A 20,625-nucleotide genomic window follows, 5' to 3' on the forward strand; every position below is an offset into this window, starting at 1 on the left:
GGACATTTCTTAGCATGTGAATCTCTGCTAAGCTGCTACGGGGAGGGCTGTAGTTGGAAATCTTTTAATGAACCAGAGTGCTCATTAACATGCTTGGAAGGCTAAAGGATAGTGTGTACACAGAGTAATTTTTTTCTAAAAACATCACATTGTGTAAAAACAAGGCAATTAGGCAGCTCAAGTGAAGGGGATAGCCAACCCATGATAGGCAATGTCAGGCCCACACACACACACTCACACACACAGGTTCACAGCCTCTTCCAGTGCACCTGTGGCCTAGGCAGCCTTGGCATCTTCTCTTTGGGAAGTCAAGAGTGAGTCACATCTTCCATTTTTAGTCTTGTTAGCTTTAATACCTGAAAAAACCTTACATGAAATTGCCCATTTCACTAGGATGGAATACAATTTCACTTCTCCATATGCCCAGATATATTACATAGCACATTATCTACATCATTAAGAACGAATGGCTGACCTGTCTCACTTATCTTCAGTCCTAAATGTAGCAAATGCTGCCGGTACCATGTCCATCTCCCCAAGGCACTCACCATTCTGTACACACAGAGTCTTACTGCAATCACCTGTGACTCTGTCTGAGGGCATCCTCAAGCCACATCAGCATGGGTGGCCCCTGTATGTGGCAACCAGAAGTGTCAGGAAATAACGCTCCCAGCACTGTCCTAAGTCAAGCAGAAAGAAGTGGATGAATAAATACCCCAGCTTCCTTGCATCTAGGGTAGAACAATCTGAGGCTTATTCTGGACTGTCTTCCAAGGTTCTCAGCGTGGACCAGTTTTCCAGAGCTGCTTGTGCTCAGGAATACATCTTCCATTGTTTCCCCATCCCTGACTCAGCTCCCCTTTCTGTCACCAAGACTTCTAAGGATTAGCGCCCAAAGAAACTACTCCCACTGAAATCCTCTCCTCCAGGAATGCTTTTGGGGAAACCCAAGTGAAGACACGGGCAATTCACCAGCTGAAGATCGAGTCCATCCCATGGCAGGGCGGGCAGATGTACCTCTCTAATAAGTGAGATGCACCCTAGGATATCAGCTGGGGGAGGGGCAGAATTTAGATCACACTCATGGATCAGAAAAACAGGCTATGGAGTAGTTCTCCCCAGAAAAGCATTATTGATCTTGTCCAATAAAACAAATACAAACAAACTGGGAGATTTCAAGGCAACAAAGTTAATGGAAAACAATGTCCCATAGGTTACCTAAGATTGAACGATAACACTGCAAATCCATCATTAGGATCTCAGCTAAGGTCTACAGTTTAGTCTAATCATTGAAAATTTATTGCCATCACCTGGAACAATTGTTCTCATCTTTATCAGGTGCAAATCACCTTGTAGAAATGAATGGTTTCATGTCTCTCTACCATCCTGAACTGCAATCCATAGACAATGTAATGACCCACCATGTAATTTTTTAATCTGTAAGTGCCCTAACTCAACACATGGAGAAATAAAAGGTGAGTAATTATGTAAATGAACGTCATGTACTGGTGCATCTACATGAATACCCCCAGGCGGGAGCTCACTGGACGACGACATGAAGAATCCTGACGTTTGCCACAACCTGTGGGGTCTCCGGGCATGGAAGCATTGCCACTTCGGGCTCATTCCGCAGCCCAGTGGCTGACGGATACCAGCAGCAGCGCTGCCATTGATGGCAAGAGATTCCAAAAGTGCCAACAATTGTTGAAGTTTCCACCAAGACCAGTGACAACTTCCCATGATTTCCCGACAGTGTCATTCCTGTGGAAACTGATGTCTATGCACCGTAGGAAAGATGCATCTATACCGTCGTCGGTGGCCTGTACTTTTGCATGTACGCTTTCAAGGTGAAATGGCAAGTGGTCGAGTGCAAGTGCTGGCAGCAGACCCGGAAGTGCAGCGGGTGAGCCTCGCGCCCAGGAGGCCAGAGAAGCAGGAGCCCCGGAACCTGCAGTGCAGCGAGTGCGCATGCGCATAGACGGGGCCCAGTAGCTGACCCCGGCCCTGCAGTTCCCTTCCGGTGCAGCATGCAGAGACGCAAAGCCCGGGCCACGACGACGACTCCTCAAGTACCCATGTTTTAAGAAACCCTCAAACAGATTGGGTAGTGCTTCCCTGGGGGCGGGTTTCTGGGCAGGTGCCCGGACAGTGCCCAGGAGCTGACCCCGGCCCTCCCGCTCACTTCCAGTCCAGCACGCCGAGACGCGAAGCCAGTGCCAGGTCGACTACCCCTCAGGTACCGATGTTTTCAGAAACCGTCAAACAATTGGGTAACGCTTCCCTGGGGGCGGGTTTCTGGACAGATGCCCATGTTGAACTCAGTGTGGACTTGCGGCGTCTTGCGGTTCTGTACATTAATATGACAGCCGTGAATCCATCCTGCTTCACCAACGCACATGCGTTTTCTCTCCTCTTAGGGGCCCTGTTTTCTGTTACAATGGATCGAGATTTAGAACAGGCTCTGGATCGCGCAGAGAATATCATTGAAATTGCCCAACAGAGACCTCCTAGGAGGAGATATTCACCTAGGGCGGGAAAAACTCTGCAGGAAAAACTTTATGACATTTATGTAGAAGAATGTGGAAAAGAGCCTGAGGATCCTCAGGAATTGAGAAGCAATGTAAACTTGTTAGAAAAACTTGTTAGGAGAGAGTCCTTGCCGTGTTTATTGGTCAATCTATACCCAGGCAATCAGGGATATTCTGTGATGCTCCAGAGAAAAGATGGGTCCTTTGCAGAGACCATTCGACTCCCTTATGATGAAAGAGCATTGCTCGACTACTTGGATGCAGAAGAATTACCCCCTGCTTTGGCTGATGTCCTTGATAAAGCTTCGGTTAACATTTTTCATAGTGGGTGTGTCATAGTAGAAGTTCGTGACTACAGGCAGTCCAGTAATATGCAACCTCCTGGTTACCAAAGCAGGCATATTCTCCTACGTCCAACGATGCAGACTTTAGCCCATGATGTGAAGATGATGACAAGAGATGTCCAGAAATGGAGCCAGGAAGACAAGCTGCAGCTTGAGAGCCAATTGATCTTAGCGACAGCTGAACCACTGTGTCTCGATCCTTCTGTAGCAGTCGCCTGCACTGCAAACAGGCTGCTGTACAACAAGCAAAAGATGAATACCAACCCGATGAAACGGTGCCTCCAGAGGTATTCGTGGCCCTCTGTAAGGTCACAGCAGGAGCAGTCTGACTGTCCACCTCCTCCTGAGCTGACAGTGTCGACTTCTGGCCAAAAAGAAAGAAAAGCAGGTCAGCCTTGTGAGCTGGACATTGCTAAAGCAGGAAGTTGTGTAGACATGTGGAAACGCAGATCCTGTGATTTGGCCGTGCCTTCGGAAGTGGATGTGGAGAAACTTGCTAAAGGGTGTCAGCCCGTCACAGCTGCTGAGCCAAAGCTCCCAGTCTGGCCAGCCCAGGAGGTAGAAGACCCTTTCGGATTTGCATGGGAAGCTGGCTCTCAGGCCTGGGACACCAAGCCAAGCATCATGCAGTCATTTAATGATCCACTTCTCTGTGGTAAAATACAGCCCCGTAAAAAAGCCAGGCAGAAGAGCCAGAAGTCTCCCTGGCAGCCCTTCCCAGATGACCATTCAGCTGGTCTCAGGCCTGGGTCAGAGACTGATGCTGGGAGGGCAGTGAGTCAGGCCCAGGAATCCGCACAGAGCAAAGTCAAAGGTCCAGGCAAGATGTCACACAGCTCCAGTGGCCCAGCCAGTGTCAGTCAGCTGTCCTCATGGAAAACACCAGAACAGCCTAAGCCTGTGTGGGTCCAGTCTTCAGTATTGGGGAAGGGAGAGAAACATGCACCTCCCGGCAACCAACTTCCCTCAAGCTCAGGAAAGAATTCCTTAGGTACCAGTTTTCCCCCACAACAGGCAGGCAGCTCTCTTAAGCGTCCTTTTCCTGCTGCTGCTGCTGCTGCTCCTGCCGCTTCTGCCACGTCTCCTGCTGCTGCAGTTGCTACTGCTGCTCCTGCCGCTACTCCCGCTGCTGCTGCTGCTGCTGCTCCTGCTCCTGCTCCTGCTCCTGTTCCTGCCGCTCCTGCCAGTGCTCCTGCCGCTGCTGCCGCTGCTGCTGCTGCTGCTGCTCCTGCTCCTGCTCCTGCTACTGCTGCTGCTGCTGCTGCTGCTGCTCCTGCTCCTGCTCCTGCTCCTGCTCCTGCTCCTGCTCCTGCTGTAGCTGCTGCTTCTGCAGCACCAAGTCATTCTCAGAAGCCCTCTGTGCATTTCATTCAAGTTAGCAGGCCCCGTGCAGCTGCCCAGCCCCCCACCAGATTCATAAAAATAGCCCCAGCCGTTGAGGTCAGGACAGGCTCCACTGGCCTAAAGGCCATCAACATGGAGGGCCCAGTCCGGGCAGCCCAGGCTTTGGGTAGCAGTTTCGAGCCTGTGCAGGCCCCTGGCTTGGGTGGCCTGGCTCCTGCAGGAATCAGTGGCAGTGGCCTTAAGTCCTCAGGAGGTTCACTACCAGATGCAAGGCCCGGTGCAGCACAGTCATCTTCTCAAGCACCCCTTCAGTTTTTCCTAAATACTCCTGAAGGTCTCAGGCCCATGACTGTCCTCCAGGTTCCGCAGGGCTCCGTGGTTTTGAGCAGCACGCAGCAGCAGTTCCATCAGCTGGTTTCCCTGCAGCAGCTCCAGCAGCCCACAGCTGCTCACCGTCCTCAGCCAGGGCCACAGGGTTCCACACTGGGTTTGAGCACTCAAGGGCAGGCCTTCCCTGCTCAGCAGCTTCTTAACGTGAACCCCACTGGCGCAGGTAGTGGTCTGCAGCCCCAGCCCCAGGCAGCTGTGTTGGGTCGGCTTGACTCCGCCCAGGTTCCTCAGCAGGGTATCCAGCTCCCCTCTGTCTTGAGGCAGCAGCAGCAGCCACAGCTGCGGCTGAAGCTGCAAATGCGGCCACAGCCGCAGCTGCCACAGCCGCAGCTGCCACAGCCGCCAAAGCTGCAACTGCAGCAGCAACCACAGCCACAGCCGCTGCAGCCACAGTCACAGCAGCCACAGCCACAGCATATCCAGCTCCAGACGCAGCAGTTGAGAGTCCTGCAGCAGCCAGTGTTTTTGGCAACAGGCGCTGTTCAGATAGTGCAGCCACATCCAGGTGGGCAAGCAGCGAGCCAGTCCGTAGTTCAGACGAAGGGAGGCAAGCCAACCCCTCCAGCGCCCTGAGGCTTGTGGTAGTTTGTCTCTCTTTTAAAAGCACACGAGCACTGACCCAAATGAATTCCCAGTTTTTACTTGAGTTTTGTTTTGTTTTTCTCATGTTTTGGTATTTTACATTTTAAAATACACACTTTACACGGAAGCACAATCCACTGATTTTTATTTAGAAACAGGGAAGTGATCTCCTAAAGGAGCATTGTTTTGCTTAAGTTACTCCTTTTGTTGTCGTTGCTGTTGATATAATTAGTTTTAATGTAGTATTTTAAAGTATCCAAATCCTAACCAAGTTGAGTTTAAACTTGTGAAGTGTATAATTTCTCTAAAGCCATAAGATGGCAATACCAACAATGTTAAGTTAATATTTTAACAAGATTTTAATTTTAAGTTAATATTTTAACAAGAAGAGCGCAATTTAAATTTTTTTAAATGGTGGTAAAAACATATCATCTAAAATGGACCACCTTAACTGTTTTAAGCGCGCGGTTCAATAGTATTAAGTCCACCCCCACAGTTGTGCCGCAGGTTTCCAGACCATCTTACAACACTGAAACTCATGCCCATTGAATACCAGCTCCCCGTTCTCCCTTGCCCAGTCCCTGGCAGCCACTGTTCTGCTTTCTTTATGAGTTCACTACCCTGGCCACTTCATGGGAGTGGAATCATATGGCATTTGTCCCTTGGTGAGTGGCTTATCTCACTTGGCATAATGTCCTCACGATCTATCCCTGCTGTCTCATGTCCCATGAAGGTCATTGCTTTTTAAAAATGTTTCCCTGTACATAATATATATGAAAGTGACCTATGAACTCTGAGAAACCTCTTTCAGAAGAATTCTGAAAGAGTGTAATTGTATTTAGATTAATAGGTTTATGCACAATATATGGAATGGAATTATTACACATTCATTTTGAAAAATAAAATGAAAAGAAAGTACAGTACAGTCATGCTTGTCACACTGCGATTGAGTACACAGGAGATCTCTAAAGCTGTGGAATGGAATTAGTGGCAGATTTGCTTGTGTGACAGTCCCCTGCCTTTCAAAGGCCCTGTCTGCACCTGGTGCACCACAGAGTGAGGCTCTCTCACTGGCTTTGAAAAGGCTCTTCTTGGATGTTTTGTGTGCTCTCTCTTTATAAGATCATTTACATTTTTTGTAGTTTGTTTGCAAGAAGTTAATAGTGAAACATTTGAAAATCCATTTTATTGGTTTGCTTTTCAAATATTTGTAGCCTTGTTTCTTAAGTAGAACCCCCGTCTTTTTCTTTGTCTTTTTCTCTTTGTTGATGTGTCATCATCAGTTGTTCAACCGTTTCTGCTCCCTCATTTTTTCCCTCATTGCAGTGAGACCTCATTTTGTGCGCTTTTGTTTTCCCTTTCTTTTTCCTTTTTTAACAACTAAGGGGTAATCACAGAACGACCAACCATTGTAAAGTACAGTTGTAAAGTGGCATTTAGTACATTCATGATGTTGTACAACTACCCCTTCTGTTTCCAAAACATTTTCATCACCCACCAAGAAGTCTGTGTATCCATTAAGCACTAGCTTGTCATCTTCACACCCCCAGCCTCTGGCAACCACCAATTTGCTTTCTGTTTCTATGGATTTACCTAAATATTTCCTGTAAATGTAGTCATACAGTATGTGGTCTTTTGTGTCTGGCCTCTTTCACTCGGCATAATGTTTTTGAAGTTCATCTATGTTGTAAAATGTATTGCTACTTCATTCCTTTCTGTGGTTCAATAATATTCCATTGTTTGTATACGGCACATTTTTTACATTCATCCGATGATAGACAGTTGATTTTTGTCTGTCTTCTGGCTGTTGTGCATAGGGCTGCTGTCAACATTTGTGTACAAGTATTTGTTTTAGTGCCTCTTATATTTTGCTCTGTTACACCTTTGAAGGGTACCCTGTTTATATAATATTTGTTTTTCTAAGTACACATGTATGTTTCTCTGCCTTTTGCCTTAACTAAATGAAAAGAAGTTTGGTCTGGCAGTCCCAAAAGACATCAGTGAAGAGGCAGGTAACTGGTTAATCTTACTTGACAAAACCTATTACTAATGTGCTAGTGATGCTGTTAAAGAAAGATTTGGCCAACTTCAAGAAAACACGTCGAATTTCCTGAGTGACACCAAGTCCATCAGATCATCCTGGGCATAATTGGGAATGGTGCCTGCACTTTTAAGAAGCGAACCAGTGCAACAGCTGGTTGCAAAGAAGAGTTTCTCCTTAGCTTTGGGTGCCAACTAGAGACCTGAACTCAGAATATCATCAGATTTGGTCTACTTCCTTCTTTTGTTGTCTATCTGGTCCTTTCAAGTACTACATGGAGCTACCAGCCAAACTTGTGCTTGAGTGATGTAGTTTTTTCTTCCCAGGCAGGCAAATAAATTCAGCTTTGTTTCAGATGACTGTTTGGCAAACTTTGTTGATTTCCTTCTAATTATCCCCACCTACTTGATACTTTGATACAGGGTACCTTCTGAAGACATTAGCTGGCTACATTTTGTGAGTAAACTTTTTATTTATTTTAGTATCATGAGAACCTGGATACTATCCCAGGACAAATTCAAAATTAGTTCTCTGTAGGTTGCATCTTCAGGGCTTAACAGCAGAACGTTGATGGTGAAGTGGTTGTGTGAAAGCAGTTGTCCCTATAATATTCTGATGGTTTGCAGAGAAGGTAGGCCTGCAGATGAGCATCCAGGAAAATCCAGGTAGGCCCAGCACAACGGGACATGTCAGGCGGAATTGAGCCTTTGTCACAGGGTGGGAATTTGGGAACAGGATTATATTCCTTGAGGATAACTGCAAGTGAAGAGAGGTCCCTAGCCCTAGAGCAGTGCTATCCAATAGAAGTATAATATGAGACCCCTGTATAATTTAAAATTTTCTAGTAGTTACATTTTTTAAAGTAAAAAGAAGTGAGACATTACTTTGAATAATAATTTCTATTTAACCAAATATATCCCAAATATCATTCCTATCTTACCAATATTTTAAAATTCTCAATGAGACATTTTACATAAGGCTTCCAACTCCAGAGACTCTCAATTCATATATCAAATTTTCATCAAATATTTGATCTGTATTTAGATTTTGTAAACCTTACAGTTGAAAATGTAGGTTCACTTTCCAAACATACTTAGAAGTTTTCCCATAATTGAATCAAGTACCAGTTTTAAAATTTAAATTAATTAAAAGTACATAAAATTTAAAATTAGTTCCTCAGTCTCGCTAGTCACATTTCAAGTGCTTAATAGTCATGTATGGATAGTGGCTATCGTGTGGGTCAGTGCAGTTCTAGAGGGACAGGAGCAAAGCAGATTATGGGGACAGAGCATCAGGCATGACCTGGGTTTGGGGCACATAGGTGGAGTGAGATTTATGACGCTGATGCATGTAGTGGGTTGGAACTTCTTGAAATCCTCATGGCCTATGGTCACCTGGGCCAGGGCCTGCAGCTAAAGATCAAGTGGCCCCAGCCATGGAGCAAGGAGGGTGGAAAAGGTCAGCCTTTTGCCAGGCTCTGCACAGCCATATGCAAAATGCCTACCAGGAGGACACTCATTTTCCCAGCAGTCAACTCACCAACCCGTATCTACTCTAAAGTGCTTGGAACCTAAGGGAGTGGGAGAGAGGAGAGGTGCTGCACTTTTTTTTTTGAGATGAAGTCTTGCTCTGTCGCCCAGGCTGGAGAGCAGTGGCATGATCTCAGCTCACTGCAGCCTCCTCCTCCCGGGTTCAAGTGATTCTCCTGCCTCAGTCTCCTGAGTAGCTCGGATTACAGGTGCCCACCACCACGCCCAGCTAATTTTTGTATTTTTAGTAGAGACGGGGGTTTCACCATGTTGGCCAGGCTGGTCTCGAACTCCTGACCTCAGGTGATCCACCCGCCTAGGCCTCCCAAAGTGCTGGGATTACTGGCGTGAGCCACTGTGCCCGGCCGGCACCGCACTTTTATTCTTCCTTTTGCACCTCCTTCCTGTGCATCTTCTGGGTCTCTAGCTCCTCCTGCAGAAGTGAAACCTGATCAGCCATGAGTTGATATTTGTGGGAGCTGGTTAATGGGTATATGGAGACTCATTATACTATTCTGCTTTGGCATATATTTGAAATTCATTTATATATGAATTCATAGATATTATATCCATTTGAATAGTCAAGTTCCTGATATTCCTACAGCCTCATTAACACACCTTCTCCCCATCCCAGCCTTTATCTTGTACTCGAAGTCCAGGCCCCAGCCTTTGACTTGCCCTTCTGTCTTCCCTGCTTTACTCCCATAGCTGCAGGCAGCAAAGGGTGTGTGAGTTAATTGTTAAATTCAGTTCAACAAGTTCCTCATTAGGGACAAATTACCTGAGTTTGAAATCTGCTAATTTTCCAATCAGAGTGAGTGTTTGCACTTGTGATTTGGAAATAATTACCATATGGTAAAAGCAAAACCTATGTGGGGATTAAAGTAAAGGTGAGGGAGGACAGGAGCTTATTTTTGGCAGCTTCCCTGGAAACCCACGTTAGCATATGCAGATTAGTGGAGGTGCCCCTGCAGTTAGGGTGGGAAAGCTGACATGTAGCACTGTTTTGCAAAGGCTGTTTACTTCATGTGCTAATGCCCCGGAAAGGGGACTATGGCCTTTGAAGGGAGAGCAGTGTGGCTTTCGTAGGCCAGAATTACACCTGGGAAAGAGAAGAGCCTTTTGAATGTAGCTATTTCATCTAAAAATATATCTATACTTTTATTTAAATCTGTCATCAATCTGAAGCTTCTGCATGAGTTGGAAATAAAAACATTTCTTTGAGGTAGAAGGGGTGAGTCTAAGGGGTGAGAATCTCACAATGAATGTAGCAAGGAAAGCTCAACTGAGAGAATTTAAAGAATTATAGGAGAGTAATTGCTGCAGAATACCATTGTGATCCAGAGTATAGAGATCTAGGTCATTCACCTTCAATAATTTGTCCCAGTCCCAATTACTACATCACTAGTTCTAAAGCTTTAGAAACCACTTGGTAAAGATTAGTCAAGGTTTCAGGTAGTTTACAAGCCAATGCAGAAAAACTTCTGAGATGTTGCTTTTGAAATTTGGAGCCAGGAAAAGCTTTGTCTCTCCTGAGAAGGCATCCTTCCTCCTTTCTGATAACTGTAGTTGTGCAAGTTTTGAGGTTTCTCTTTGTGCCTCAGCTGCCAAGAAACTCAAAACCAAATTTGTAGCTCAAATCACTGTGTTTACATTTATGGTTAGCACTTCAGCATTCCTTACTTATTTTTTCTTTCTACTTTACTAGTTCTTTTTATTTGTCTTTTGTCTTGGGAAACTGGGAACAGCCCCTCTATGTGTCACCACATCCATCAATAAGTAGTAGCTTCTATTCATTTATATATGCTGCCTCTAATCCTTTTAATAACCTAGTCATAATGTCCATTAGTATGATTATCCTTACTTGCAAGTGAAGAAACAGGCTCAGATAGGCCTTGCCTGAGGCAATAAAGCTATTAAGTGGCACAATTTTTCAGCTCCCTTTCTGTCTGCTTCTGAAGTCTATGCCTTGTGCCTGGGTACGTGTAACTGATGCATTGATGAGTCTCAACTCAGTGGTGGACTATACAGGTGAAACCATTTTATTTTTCCCAATCACTGCTTTCAACCATGCATCACCAAGTCCCTTTTCCCATCCTTTAATGACACCTTGGGTGGACCTCATGACTTGCTGGGTTCTCTTGGTTGGTAAAGCTGACAGTCCCAATTACAATTTCAACATCGTATTCTCTGGGGGGTGGGGGAGGACGCGAGAAGGGAGAGAGAAATATTCCTGCGAAAATGGTCCTTTTCCAGGTGTGAAGCTCTGATTTGCCGAGTGAGGTGAAGGGTCTCTGAGCACGGGGCTGGTCCATTTTTCTGAGGCGACGGTGTTGAACTTCACTTGGATTCGGACTCCTCTGGGGCCTCTTGAAGAGCGGCTTTCTAAGTAAGCCCTGTGCTCCTTCCTGTGGAGCCTTTCCAAATTCAGAAGCTGTAGGCTCACGGGATCAAGGTGAGAGTGATGCTCCCATTTGCTTTCCAGGCACACCGCCCCCTCAGTACCTTTTGAACCGGTCACGTTCAGATATCTCTAGACCACAAGGGGGCACCAGACTCCAGGTTCACACACAACACGTCCCTCAAAGAATATTTGTCAAGCTCGCCCACAGTTCCCAAGGCTCCAGGGTGGTCCAGTGTGGGCCTGCGGTTCTGTGCAGCTCCACAAGAGCCCAGGCAGTAAAATTGGATGCCAGCTTTGCCTTCATGCAGACCTCCCACTCTCCCGGAGCGACCCTCTTAGAGGTCTTCCTTGTACATACAACTCTTGGCTTGGGAGAGCAGGGGAGTCCCAGCACTCCCTTCCCCACCCCTTCCTACTCTGTCCCAAGAAAAGAAAAGCCCCTCCCTAGGAACACTCAACTTCTCTCCCTCCCCTCCCCATCCTCCCGTAGCTACAGAGGCTGGAGAAGGGTGGTTGAAGGCAACGGTCAGAGTCCAAATAGGGCCAGTTCTGCCATCTCTTAGTACTCTCTGAGAACGTGTCTGCTGGCTCGTTGCAGCCTCTCGTTAGGATGTGGGAGCTCCTGATGCTTTTTGTTTCCACCTTTGGCAACTCTGGGACAACAGGAAAAGTCCTATCATGCGTGAGCGCCACACACACGCACACACGCGCGCGCACGCACATACACAAGCACACACAGGCGCGTGCGCACACGCAGACACGCGCACACAAGTGCGCACACACAAGCCCGCACACACGCACGCGCGAACACACGCACGAGCACACACACACACAGTGCTTCCCAGCCTTCTCCCATCCTTGCCTATTTAAAATCTCTGGCTTTCCCCTCCCAATTTCCAATGGGAAAGAGCAGAAGGAAAAGCGATGAGGCCTATGGCTGGTGAGACAGGTTTTGGAAGGACTGTTTTGGGTGAGTCTGATAAACTCTAATGAGTTTATCGTAAGACTTGAGAAAGTCAGTGTGAAGCGGGAGGCAGCTTGAGAAACTTTAGCTCTCTACGCCTGTCATCGCTATGGAGAGCATTCTTTGATATGGAAAAGTGATGTTCTCTAAGCATTGTGTAAAGTGTTATGCAAATAGAGCTTCAAAACAAATCCCCTAATGCCCTGCCTTTTTCTTTTTTTTTTTTTTTTTTTTTTTTTTTTTTTTTTGAGGCGAAGTCTCGCTCTGTCGCCCGGACTGGAGTGCAGTGGCCGGATCTCAGCTCACTGCAAGCTCCGCCTCCCGGGTTTGCGCCATTCTCCCGCCTCAGCCTCCCGAGTAGCTGGGACTACAGGCGCCCGCCACCTCGCCCGGCTAGTTTTTTTTTGTATTTTTAGTAGAGACGGGGTTTCACTGTGTTAGTCAGGATGGTCTCGATCTCCTGACCTCGTGATCCGCCCGTCTCGGCCTCCCAAAGTGCTGGGATTACAGGCTTGAGCCACCGCGCCCGGCCGCCCTGCCTTTTTCTAAGCAGGATTACTCTTGGGCTGTAAGCGGCTCCTCTACAGAAACGTTAAAGCTTCCACCGGAAGTAAGAAGGGGAAGGGGAACGGGGTGATTTTTAACAAGTGGTATTTGGAGCCATGCATCTTTTTCATACTCCCTGAGAAGCCAGTTATTTTGAAATGATTGTTTGGCAGTGTTTGGAGAGTGGGAGGTTTGAAGTTGAGATTATGGAGGCCCTTATGGTTGTTGATAATGATGAGTTCTACTGTAAAACCATGGGAATGATTGCCTGTGGTTGGTGTCTAACAGGATCTTTGCAGGAGAGGAGGTTAAGGAACTGAAGTCCCAGGCTACTGGAAGGATTATCTATGTGGATACTAAAATCATCAAGAATTCATACTGCTGGCATAGTGTTGAAGAGGATGACAATGAGTCAGGCCCTAGAATCTTCAGGGTATGGTAGGGAAGAAGAGGGGTTTGGTTTTAGAGGTCAATTACATCAAGATGACCCTTAATACTGGTTGTAGGGAAACTTCTTCAATGTCTTTTTTTTTTTTTTTTTTGTGACACAGAGTCTGGCTCTCTCACCCAGGCTGGAGTGCAGTGGTGCAATCTCAGCTCACTGCAACCTCTGCCTCCTGGGTTCCAGCAATTCTCCTGCCTCAGCCTTCTGAGTAGCTGGGATTACAGGCGCCCACCACCATGCCTGGCTGATTTTTTGTATTTTTACTAGAGACGTGGTTTTGCCATGTTGGCCAGGCTGGTCTCGAACTCCTGACCTCATGTGATCTGCCCGCCTCGGCCTCCCAAAGTGCTGGGATTACAGGTGTGAGCCACCGTGCCTGGCCTTCAGTGTCATTTTTTAAAGTATTGAGAGCATGCTTACATGCAAGGCCTTTTGCTAGGTACTTGTGGGGAAGAGTAGGGCACATTCTCTGTCTTCAGTGGGATTAAAGTCTACTCAGAGAGAGAAGGGAAATAAACAAATGATTTTACATCAAAGAGACTATGACAAATATCACTTAAAATAAATCTTATTGGGTGGAATTGGGGAAGGCTTCACAAAGGAGGTGACCTTCAGGTGACCTTGGCTTGGATTTTTATAGGTTTAGATGGGGGCGGGAAGAAGGTGTTCTAAGTAGAGGAATCACACGAGCAAAGGAACAGTGGAGGATGATCAGCGCAGAAGAGGCGCTATCTATAGCATGGTGTATGTGCAGAGCAGAAGTGAAGGAAAGGGCTAAGACAGGCTGGCTCCATAGCATGGATCTTCTTGGTAATTTAAATGAGACAGATTCTACTGTTTGAATTAGGAAGCCAGGTGGGGCATGGTGGCTCACACCTGTAATCTCATCACTTTGGGAGGCTGAGGTAGGTGGATTGCTTGAGCTCAGAGTTTGAGACCAGCCTGGGCAACATGACAAAACTCCGTCTCTCTCTCTCAAAAAAAAAAAAAAAAAAAAAAAAAAAAAAAAAAAAAAAAATTAACTAGGTATGGTGGTGCGTGCCTGTAGTCCCAGTTACTTGGGAGGCTGAGGTGGGAGAATTGCTTGCCCAAGGAGGCTGCAGTGAGCCATGATTGCACCACTGCACTCCAGCCTGGGTGACAGAGTGAGACCCTGAGACCCTGTTGGAAAAAAAAAAAAAAAAAAGAAAAAAGAAAAAGAATAAGGAAGCCAACAGAGTCACAGGATGGACAATGCCTAAAGGGGGAAAAAGAAATTCTAAAGCCCTTCTTCCACTTAACAAAGGCTTCTAACAAAAATATTTGTTACCTTGTGGAAACAGAATTGACAATGTCCATATTATTATTACCAGAGCAACACATTATTTAATAAGATAACCATCCAACACCAGACTTTTAGGTGTTATAGGTGCCATTTCACAGGACATAGCAACACACTCTGATATCCAGGTAACTTAAGAGATACATTTCTTTAGAAGAACACTTCCAAGGACAATTTTACAGTAACAAAACAGACTAGGGTTATGGCCTTTCATCCAAGCCTCCACACTGGCAAGGAGAGTGGGATAGATACTTGCATGAATGTTCCCCATTCGAATTTTATGACATGGAACTGGCTGTGTGTCACATAATAGTGTCTGCTTCTCTGAAGCTGCAGGGAAGAGGGAACATTTTCTCTTTATTTTTCTGAGATTTTTTTTCACCAGAAGTTGGGGCTGGTCGTTAGCAGGTTAAGTATTAAAATTCCAAGAAGCTTAAAAATTACAATATGGGCTAGGTGCGATGGCTCATACCTGTAATCCCAGCACTTTGGGAGGCCAAGTCAGGCAGATCACTTGAGGTCAGGAGTTCAAGACCAGTCTGGCCAACATGGTAAACCCCGTCTCTACCAAAAAATTAAAAAATTAGCTGAGCGAGGTGGCACGCACCTGTAGTCCCAGCTACTTGGGGAGGCTGAGGTGGGAGAATTGCTTGAACCCGGGGGCAAAGATTGCAGTGAGCCCAGATCGCGCCACTGCACTCCAGCCTGGGTGACAGAGTGAGAATGTGTCTCAAAACAAACAAACAAACAAACAAACAAACAAACAAACAAACAAAAAAACAATATGGAAAAGAAAGGCTATAGAGAAGTTTAACAAAGTAAATATGAGGTAGATAATATTAGGTCAAACCATATGAGATTGCTGATATTTGATACTTTTGCCCCATTAAAATGGCAATTTCCTCTTCCCGAGTCCAAGTGATCTCATTGTTCAGTTCCCACCTGTGAGTGAGAACATGCGGTGTTTGGTTTTCTGTTCTTGCGATAGTTTGCTGAGAATGATGGTTTCCAGCTGCATCCATGTCCCTGCAAAGGACACAAACTCATCCTTTTTTATGGCTGCATAGTATTCCATGGTGTATATGTGCCACATTTTCTTAATCCTCATGGGGAGGGGGGAAGAGGGAGGGATTGCATTGGGAGTTATACCTGATGTAAATGACAAGTTGATGGGTGCTGACGAGTTGATGGGTGCAGCACACCAACATGGCACAAGTATACACATGTAACAAACCTGCACGTTATGCACATGTACCCTAGAACTTAAAGTATAATAATAATAATTTTAAAAAAAGGCAATTTCATACAATTCAATGTAAAATCTACAGTTTCAGTCTTAAATGCCAAATGAGAAATATGAAGTTAATTTGGGAAACATTGAGGAGGCACCATTGGGGGAGAAACGCTATGATTGGAACTGTGGTTTAGCATAGTTTACGAGGCAGGAATGCGAAGGAGGAATTGGAGGGGGAGAGCCTGGGGGTCAAACCATACTTTATACCCACTGTACTTGAAAGAATACCCCTAGATTCGTTGATAGTATAAATGCACTGAGGAGCTACGTTAGCATTCACCTTTTAAATTAAAGATTGAGAGTTCACAACTTCTTCATCTAAGAGGTAGATATAATAATGGCTACTTCACAGGGCTTAGGTAAGGATCAAATGATATTATACATGAACAAGACGTTTAGAAACACTGTATCTTATCTCCTGCTACTTGAAATGTCTGCAGCTCAGCAGCAGAGTTATCACCTGGGAGCCGGTTAGAAATGTGACTCTCATTCGCCTTAAATGCTCTCTGTCCCATGGAGAGGGACCCAGCATAGAAAAGCCACACACTCAGCCTGGATGCGTGGAGAGGCTGAAGGACTCACCGGAGGGCACCCAGCCAGCCCACAGTCAGGGAAGTGGGGAGGAGGCGGAAACCCATGCCTTCCAGCTGAGCACTTGAAGTGTTAGCTCAGTAAGTATTGGCCAGTCAGGCGCCTTGTGGCCAGAGCAGAGCCACCAGGTCCCACTGTCCCCAGCCCTGCACAGCCGGCACTCCTGCCTGGGTAGGGGAGGCTGGAGGTCATCAGAGACACTGACTGCTGCCATAGCACTGATCAGTGACAAATTATAGGAATGTAGCAGTGTTGGAATTACCTGGAACAGTTTGTGTGTGTGTTGAGGGGGGGAGCGGGGAGCGGTGCAACTAAACAAACACAAAGTTTTCTGTGTCAGGTATTGGGCTGGACAGGGCATTTGTGTGTTGGGGTGGTTTTTTTCTCTATTTTTTGTTTGTTTCTTGTTTTTTTAATAATGTTTACAATCTGCCTCAATCACTGTGTCTTTTATAAAGATTCCACCTCCAGTCCTCTCTCCTCCCGCCTACTCAGGCCCTCGAGGCTACTAGGAGATACTTGAAGAACTCAATAAAATCCTAATCCAAATTAAACTTTGCGCATATTTATATTTATATTCAGAAAATAAACATTTCAGTAACTTAAAATAAAGAGCACTATTTTGTAATGAAAAAAATGTGAATCTCAGGCTCTACCACAAACCTGCTGAATCAGGATCTGCATTTTATTTATTTATTTATTTTGTGGAGACTAGGTCTCTCTATGTTGCCCAGGCTGGTCTCAAGCTCCTGGCCTCAAGTGATTCTCCTGCCTTGACCTCCCAAAGCCCTGGGATTACGGGAGTGTGCCACCACGTCCAGTGGGATCTGCATTTTAATAAGATTCCCAGGTGATTTGTATACACAGTCAAGTTTGAAAAGGACAGCTCAATCCCAAACCAATTACACTCAGACTAAAATATCTTTTCCATCCATTGGATGTGTCATTTTTCAACATTTAGTGCATGGTCCTTGTCTTCCCTGATCAAATCAGAAAATGCAAAGTTCACATGAGGTGGCATAGCATCGTTGAAACAGTGGCTTTTCAGATCCTGACTCTTGATGCTTGCTGTCTACTTACCTTGGGCAAACTGCTTCATCTGTACAAGCCTCCTCTGTGTCCTCATCTATAAAATGGATTTTAGTGTTCCAACCTCCCCAAGTTGCTGTGATGACTGATAGAGATAATGCATATTAAGGATCATACGTAGAGCATAGCATGATGTAGTGAATAGTCACCAAATTGTACTTACTTGTTTTTTAAATAAGGAAACTCACATTTATATGGTTTTAAAAAAAGATCAAGAGTTCAATGATAGGCCACAATGGGTGGACTATAAAAATGGGCTTTCATACCCCAGTAGATTCGAATCTGGGCAGACTGTTCTACCAACCTAATTTAAACACACACACACACACACACACACACACACACACACACACACACCCCTACATTAAGGAGGAAAGGAAAGGAGGCATTTTCAAATCCATGACTCTCCCCACTTGCAATCTCATCCACACAGATCCCACACAGCTGGTTCAGACACCCTCCCTCCAATGAATCCTCTTGAGAAACAGATTTATATCTACAGAGTAATATTGTGAATGGTGTTTACTGTTTTTAATACCTTTTTGAGGATAAGGCAGACTGACAAAACAATCCAATCCCATGGGCTTGTAAACTACTCACAGGGCTTTTCTAATAGGGCTGCGGTAGCTGTTTGGTATCTCAGAATAAATCTAAGTCATAGAATAGGCTCAATAGCAGGAAATGCTCTTATCTCATTGTTCCTCAGACCCAACCATGCATTGGAATCGCAAGGGGGCTTGTTAAAACCCAGATTGCTGAACCCCGCCATCTGAGCGTCTGATACAGCAGGTCTGGGGTGGGGCGTGAGAATTTGCATCTCTAACAAGTTCCCAGGGATGCTGATGCTGGTGGTCCTGGGACCATACACTCTTTGAAAAATGCTCTACTCTATGGAGAAGAGTCTGAATGTGCCAGTGAGAAGGATGATCTACTCTTCTACTCTGAAGAAAGAAAGAAGCATGAAAGTCTTTTTTTTAAAAGGATAGAATACTCAGGTAACTGAAGTCAACCAAGTAGGTCTGGGTGGATGGGCCCTGAGAATTAGCATTTCCAAGTTCCCAGGTGTTGCTGCTGTTGCTGGATCAGGGACCATCCACACTTTGAGAACCTGTCTGGATGCAAATCACATGGCGGCCCTCCAGGGTGAATGCTGTAATTCCAAATTTAAACCTGAGTTATTGAAATTTCAACCTATTTAAACCATTCAAATACTAGAATGCTGGCTGTCTTCCAGACTCAATACCTTTTCGTAGGGAAATGGGTAGAAAAGATAAAGACCCCATGAGAGGGGAGAGAAGAGAGAGAGGAGAACAATTGCATCCGCTAATAATCTCTTGCTGGAGACCCATTGGTTCCCAAGTCATCAGATCTCCAAAGCTAAAATTATATCCATGTGGGTATTTTAGGCCATAGAGAAAATAGGAAAACATCAAAGGTGGTGGTTTAGACACAATGCTATTAAGACTCATGTTTTAAACCTTCTGGCTATGTTTGTTACATCAAAACCTTCTTTTGAAAGAGGAAAACTACAACCATTACTCTTTGACCTAAAAATTATTGGAAAACGGAAGACGTGAATTTTGTAAGAATCAACTCTTGGAATGCTGTTTAGTTAATAAAAACACCATGTTCAGGCCGGGCGCGGTGGCTCAAGCCTGTAATCCCAGCACTTTGGGAGGCCGAGACGGGCGGATCACGAGGTCAGGAGATCGAGACCATCCTGGCTAACACGGTGAAACCCCGTCTCTACTAAAAAATACAAAAGATTAGCCGGGCGAGGTGGCGGGCGCCTGTAGTCCCAGCTACTCGGGAGGCTGAGACAGGAGAATGGCGTAAACCCGGGAGGCGGAGCTTGCAGTGAGCTGAGATCTGGCCACTGCACTCCAGCCTGGGCGGCAGAGCGAGACTCCGTCTCAAAAACAAAAACAAAAACAACAACAACAACAACAAAAAAGAAAGGCCGGGCGCGGTGGCTCAAGCCTGTAATCCCAGCACTTTGGGAGGCCGAGACGGGCGGATCACGAGGTCAGGAGATCGAGACCATCCTGGCTAACACTGTGAAACCCCGTCTGTACCAAAAATACAAAAAAAACCCCAAACAAACAAACAAAAAAATAACCACACCATGTTCCTTTGCTATTCCTGGGGAAGGAGTGCCAGTTTCAAAATCCTTTCCTCTAGTTAAAAATAATGTTATCAAATATCTACTTAATAAGTAACTGCAAAATAATACCTTCTTTATTATATCAAAGATGAGCTTAGAGGCCTTAAGAACTGATTTCTTGTCAATATCTCTTAAAAGAGGAGATAGTTATGGCAAAAAGTGAGGGCTAGAGTGTGTAGAGGGATAAAGGCATCTGTGTTTGATCACGTCTTGAAATTATAGGGTTGTCAGCAAAATAATAATATTATTATTGTTTTTGAGACAGAGCCTCACTTTGTTGCCAGGTTAGAGTGCAGTGACATGGTCTCGGCTCACTGGAGCCTTGGCCTCCTGGGATCAAGCGATCCTCCCACCTCAGCCTCAGCTGGAGTAGCTGGCATTACAGGTGCGCTCATCCATGATCAGCTAATTTTTCTGTTTTTGGTAGAAATGAGGTTTCACCACATTGCCCAGGCTAGTCTTGAACTCCTGGGTTCAAGCGATCCTTCCGCCTCAGTCTCCCATAGTGCTGGGATTACAGGCATGTGCCACCACACCCAGCCAGAAAGTATTGTCTGAGAACTAGTAATATTCTGGTCGCCATACTTTTTTTTGTTTGTCTTTGAAGCAAAGCAAAAACATAAGCATAGTCATAAGGCAAGAATCTTGGTCTTATTTTTTTCAATCTCATGATTACTTTCATAAGGTAATCAGCCATTGAGGTGATTAAGAGATTAAGCAATTAAGAAGGGAAGGTTTGCTTTACAATCCTTTCTTTGCATGACCTATAGATACCATTCCTCTCTGCTCCTCCGTAATACCTAGGACCATGCTCCAAGCCCAGAATTATCCCTGACTGAATTAGGCTCTTTGGACTGCCTTCCATTTCCCATTGAAACCTGTCTGTGGAGAATGGATTCAGTTGCAGAGAAATAAGCATGAGTATACGAATGATAGTGCAATTTTGTATTTCTAGTCATCTGTTACATTGATTTTCTCAGCCACTATTCCTTCAAAAATTTTCTTCGAAAAAGAACACCATGCCCTTTCTGACCAAAGTGAGATCAAAT

General features: G+C 45.4%; 1 protein-coding gene across 2 annotated transcripts; it reads left to right on the plus strand.

Annotated features, from left to right (window-relative positions):
* The first annotated feature begins 2,359 nt into the window (after positions 1-2,359).
* Positions 2,360-5,179, plus strand: LOC104654149 (putative transcription factor SPT20 homolog-like 2). 2 transcript variants are annotated; one of them, XM_030933562.1, is made up of 3 exons: positions 2,360-3,920; positions 4,107-4,869; positions 4,975-5,179. In XM_030933562.1, exons 1-3 carry the CDS (start codon positions 2,360-2,362, stop codon positions 5,177-5,179), a joined length of 2,529 nt encoding a protein of 842 aa, XP_030789422.1. The 2 variants fall into 2 exon arrangements, with proteins under 2 accessions (XP_030789422.1, XP_010351524.2); XM_010353222.2 differs by having other exon boundaries at positions 2,360-5,179.
* The last annotated feature ends 15,446 nt before the right edge of the window (positions 5,180-20,625 follow it).

Source organism: Rhinopithecus roxellana, chromosome 7 (genome assembly GCF_007565055.1).
Source record: "Rhinopithecus roxellana isolate Shanxi Qingling chromosome 7, ASM756505v1, whole genome shotgun sequence".
Taxonomy (NCBI): Eukaryota; Metazoa; Chordata; class Mammalia; order Primates; family Cercopithecidae; genus Rhinopithecus; species Rhinopithecus roxellana.

What these genes read in the sequence shown, in the direction of transcription:
- LOC104654149 (XM_010353222.2), top strand. Translation starts at nt 2,360, where the DNA reads ATGACAGCCGTGAATCCATCCTGCTTCACCAACGCACATGCGTTTTCT.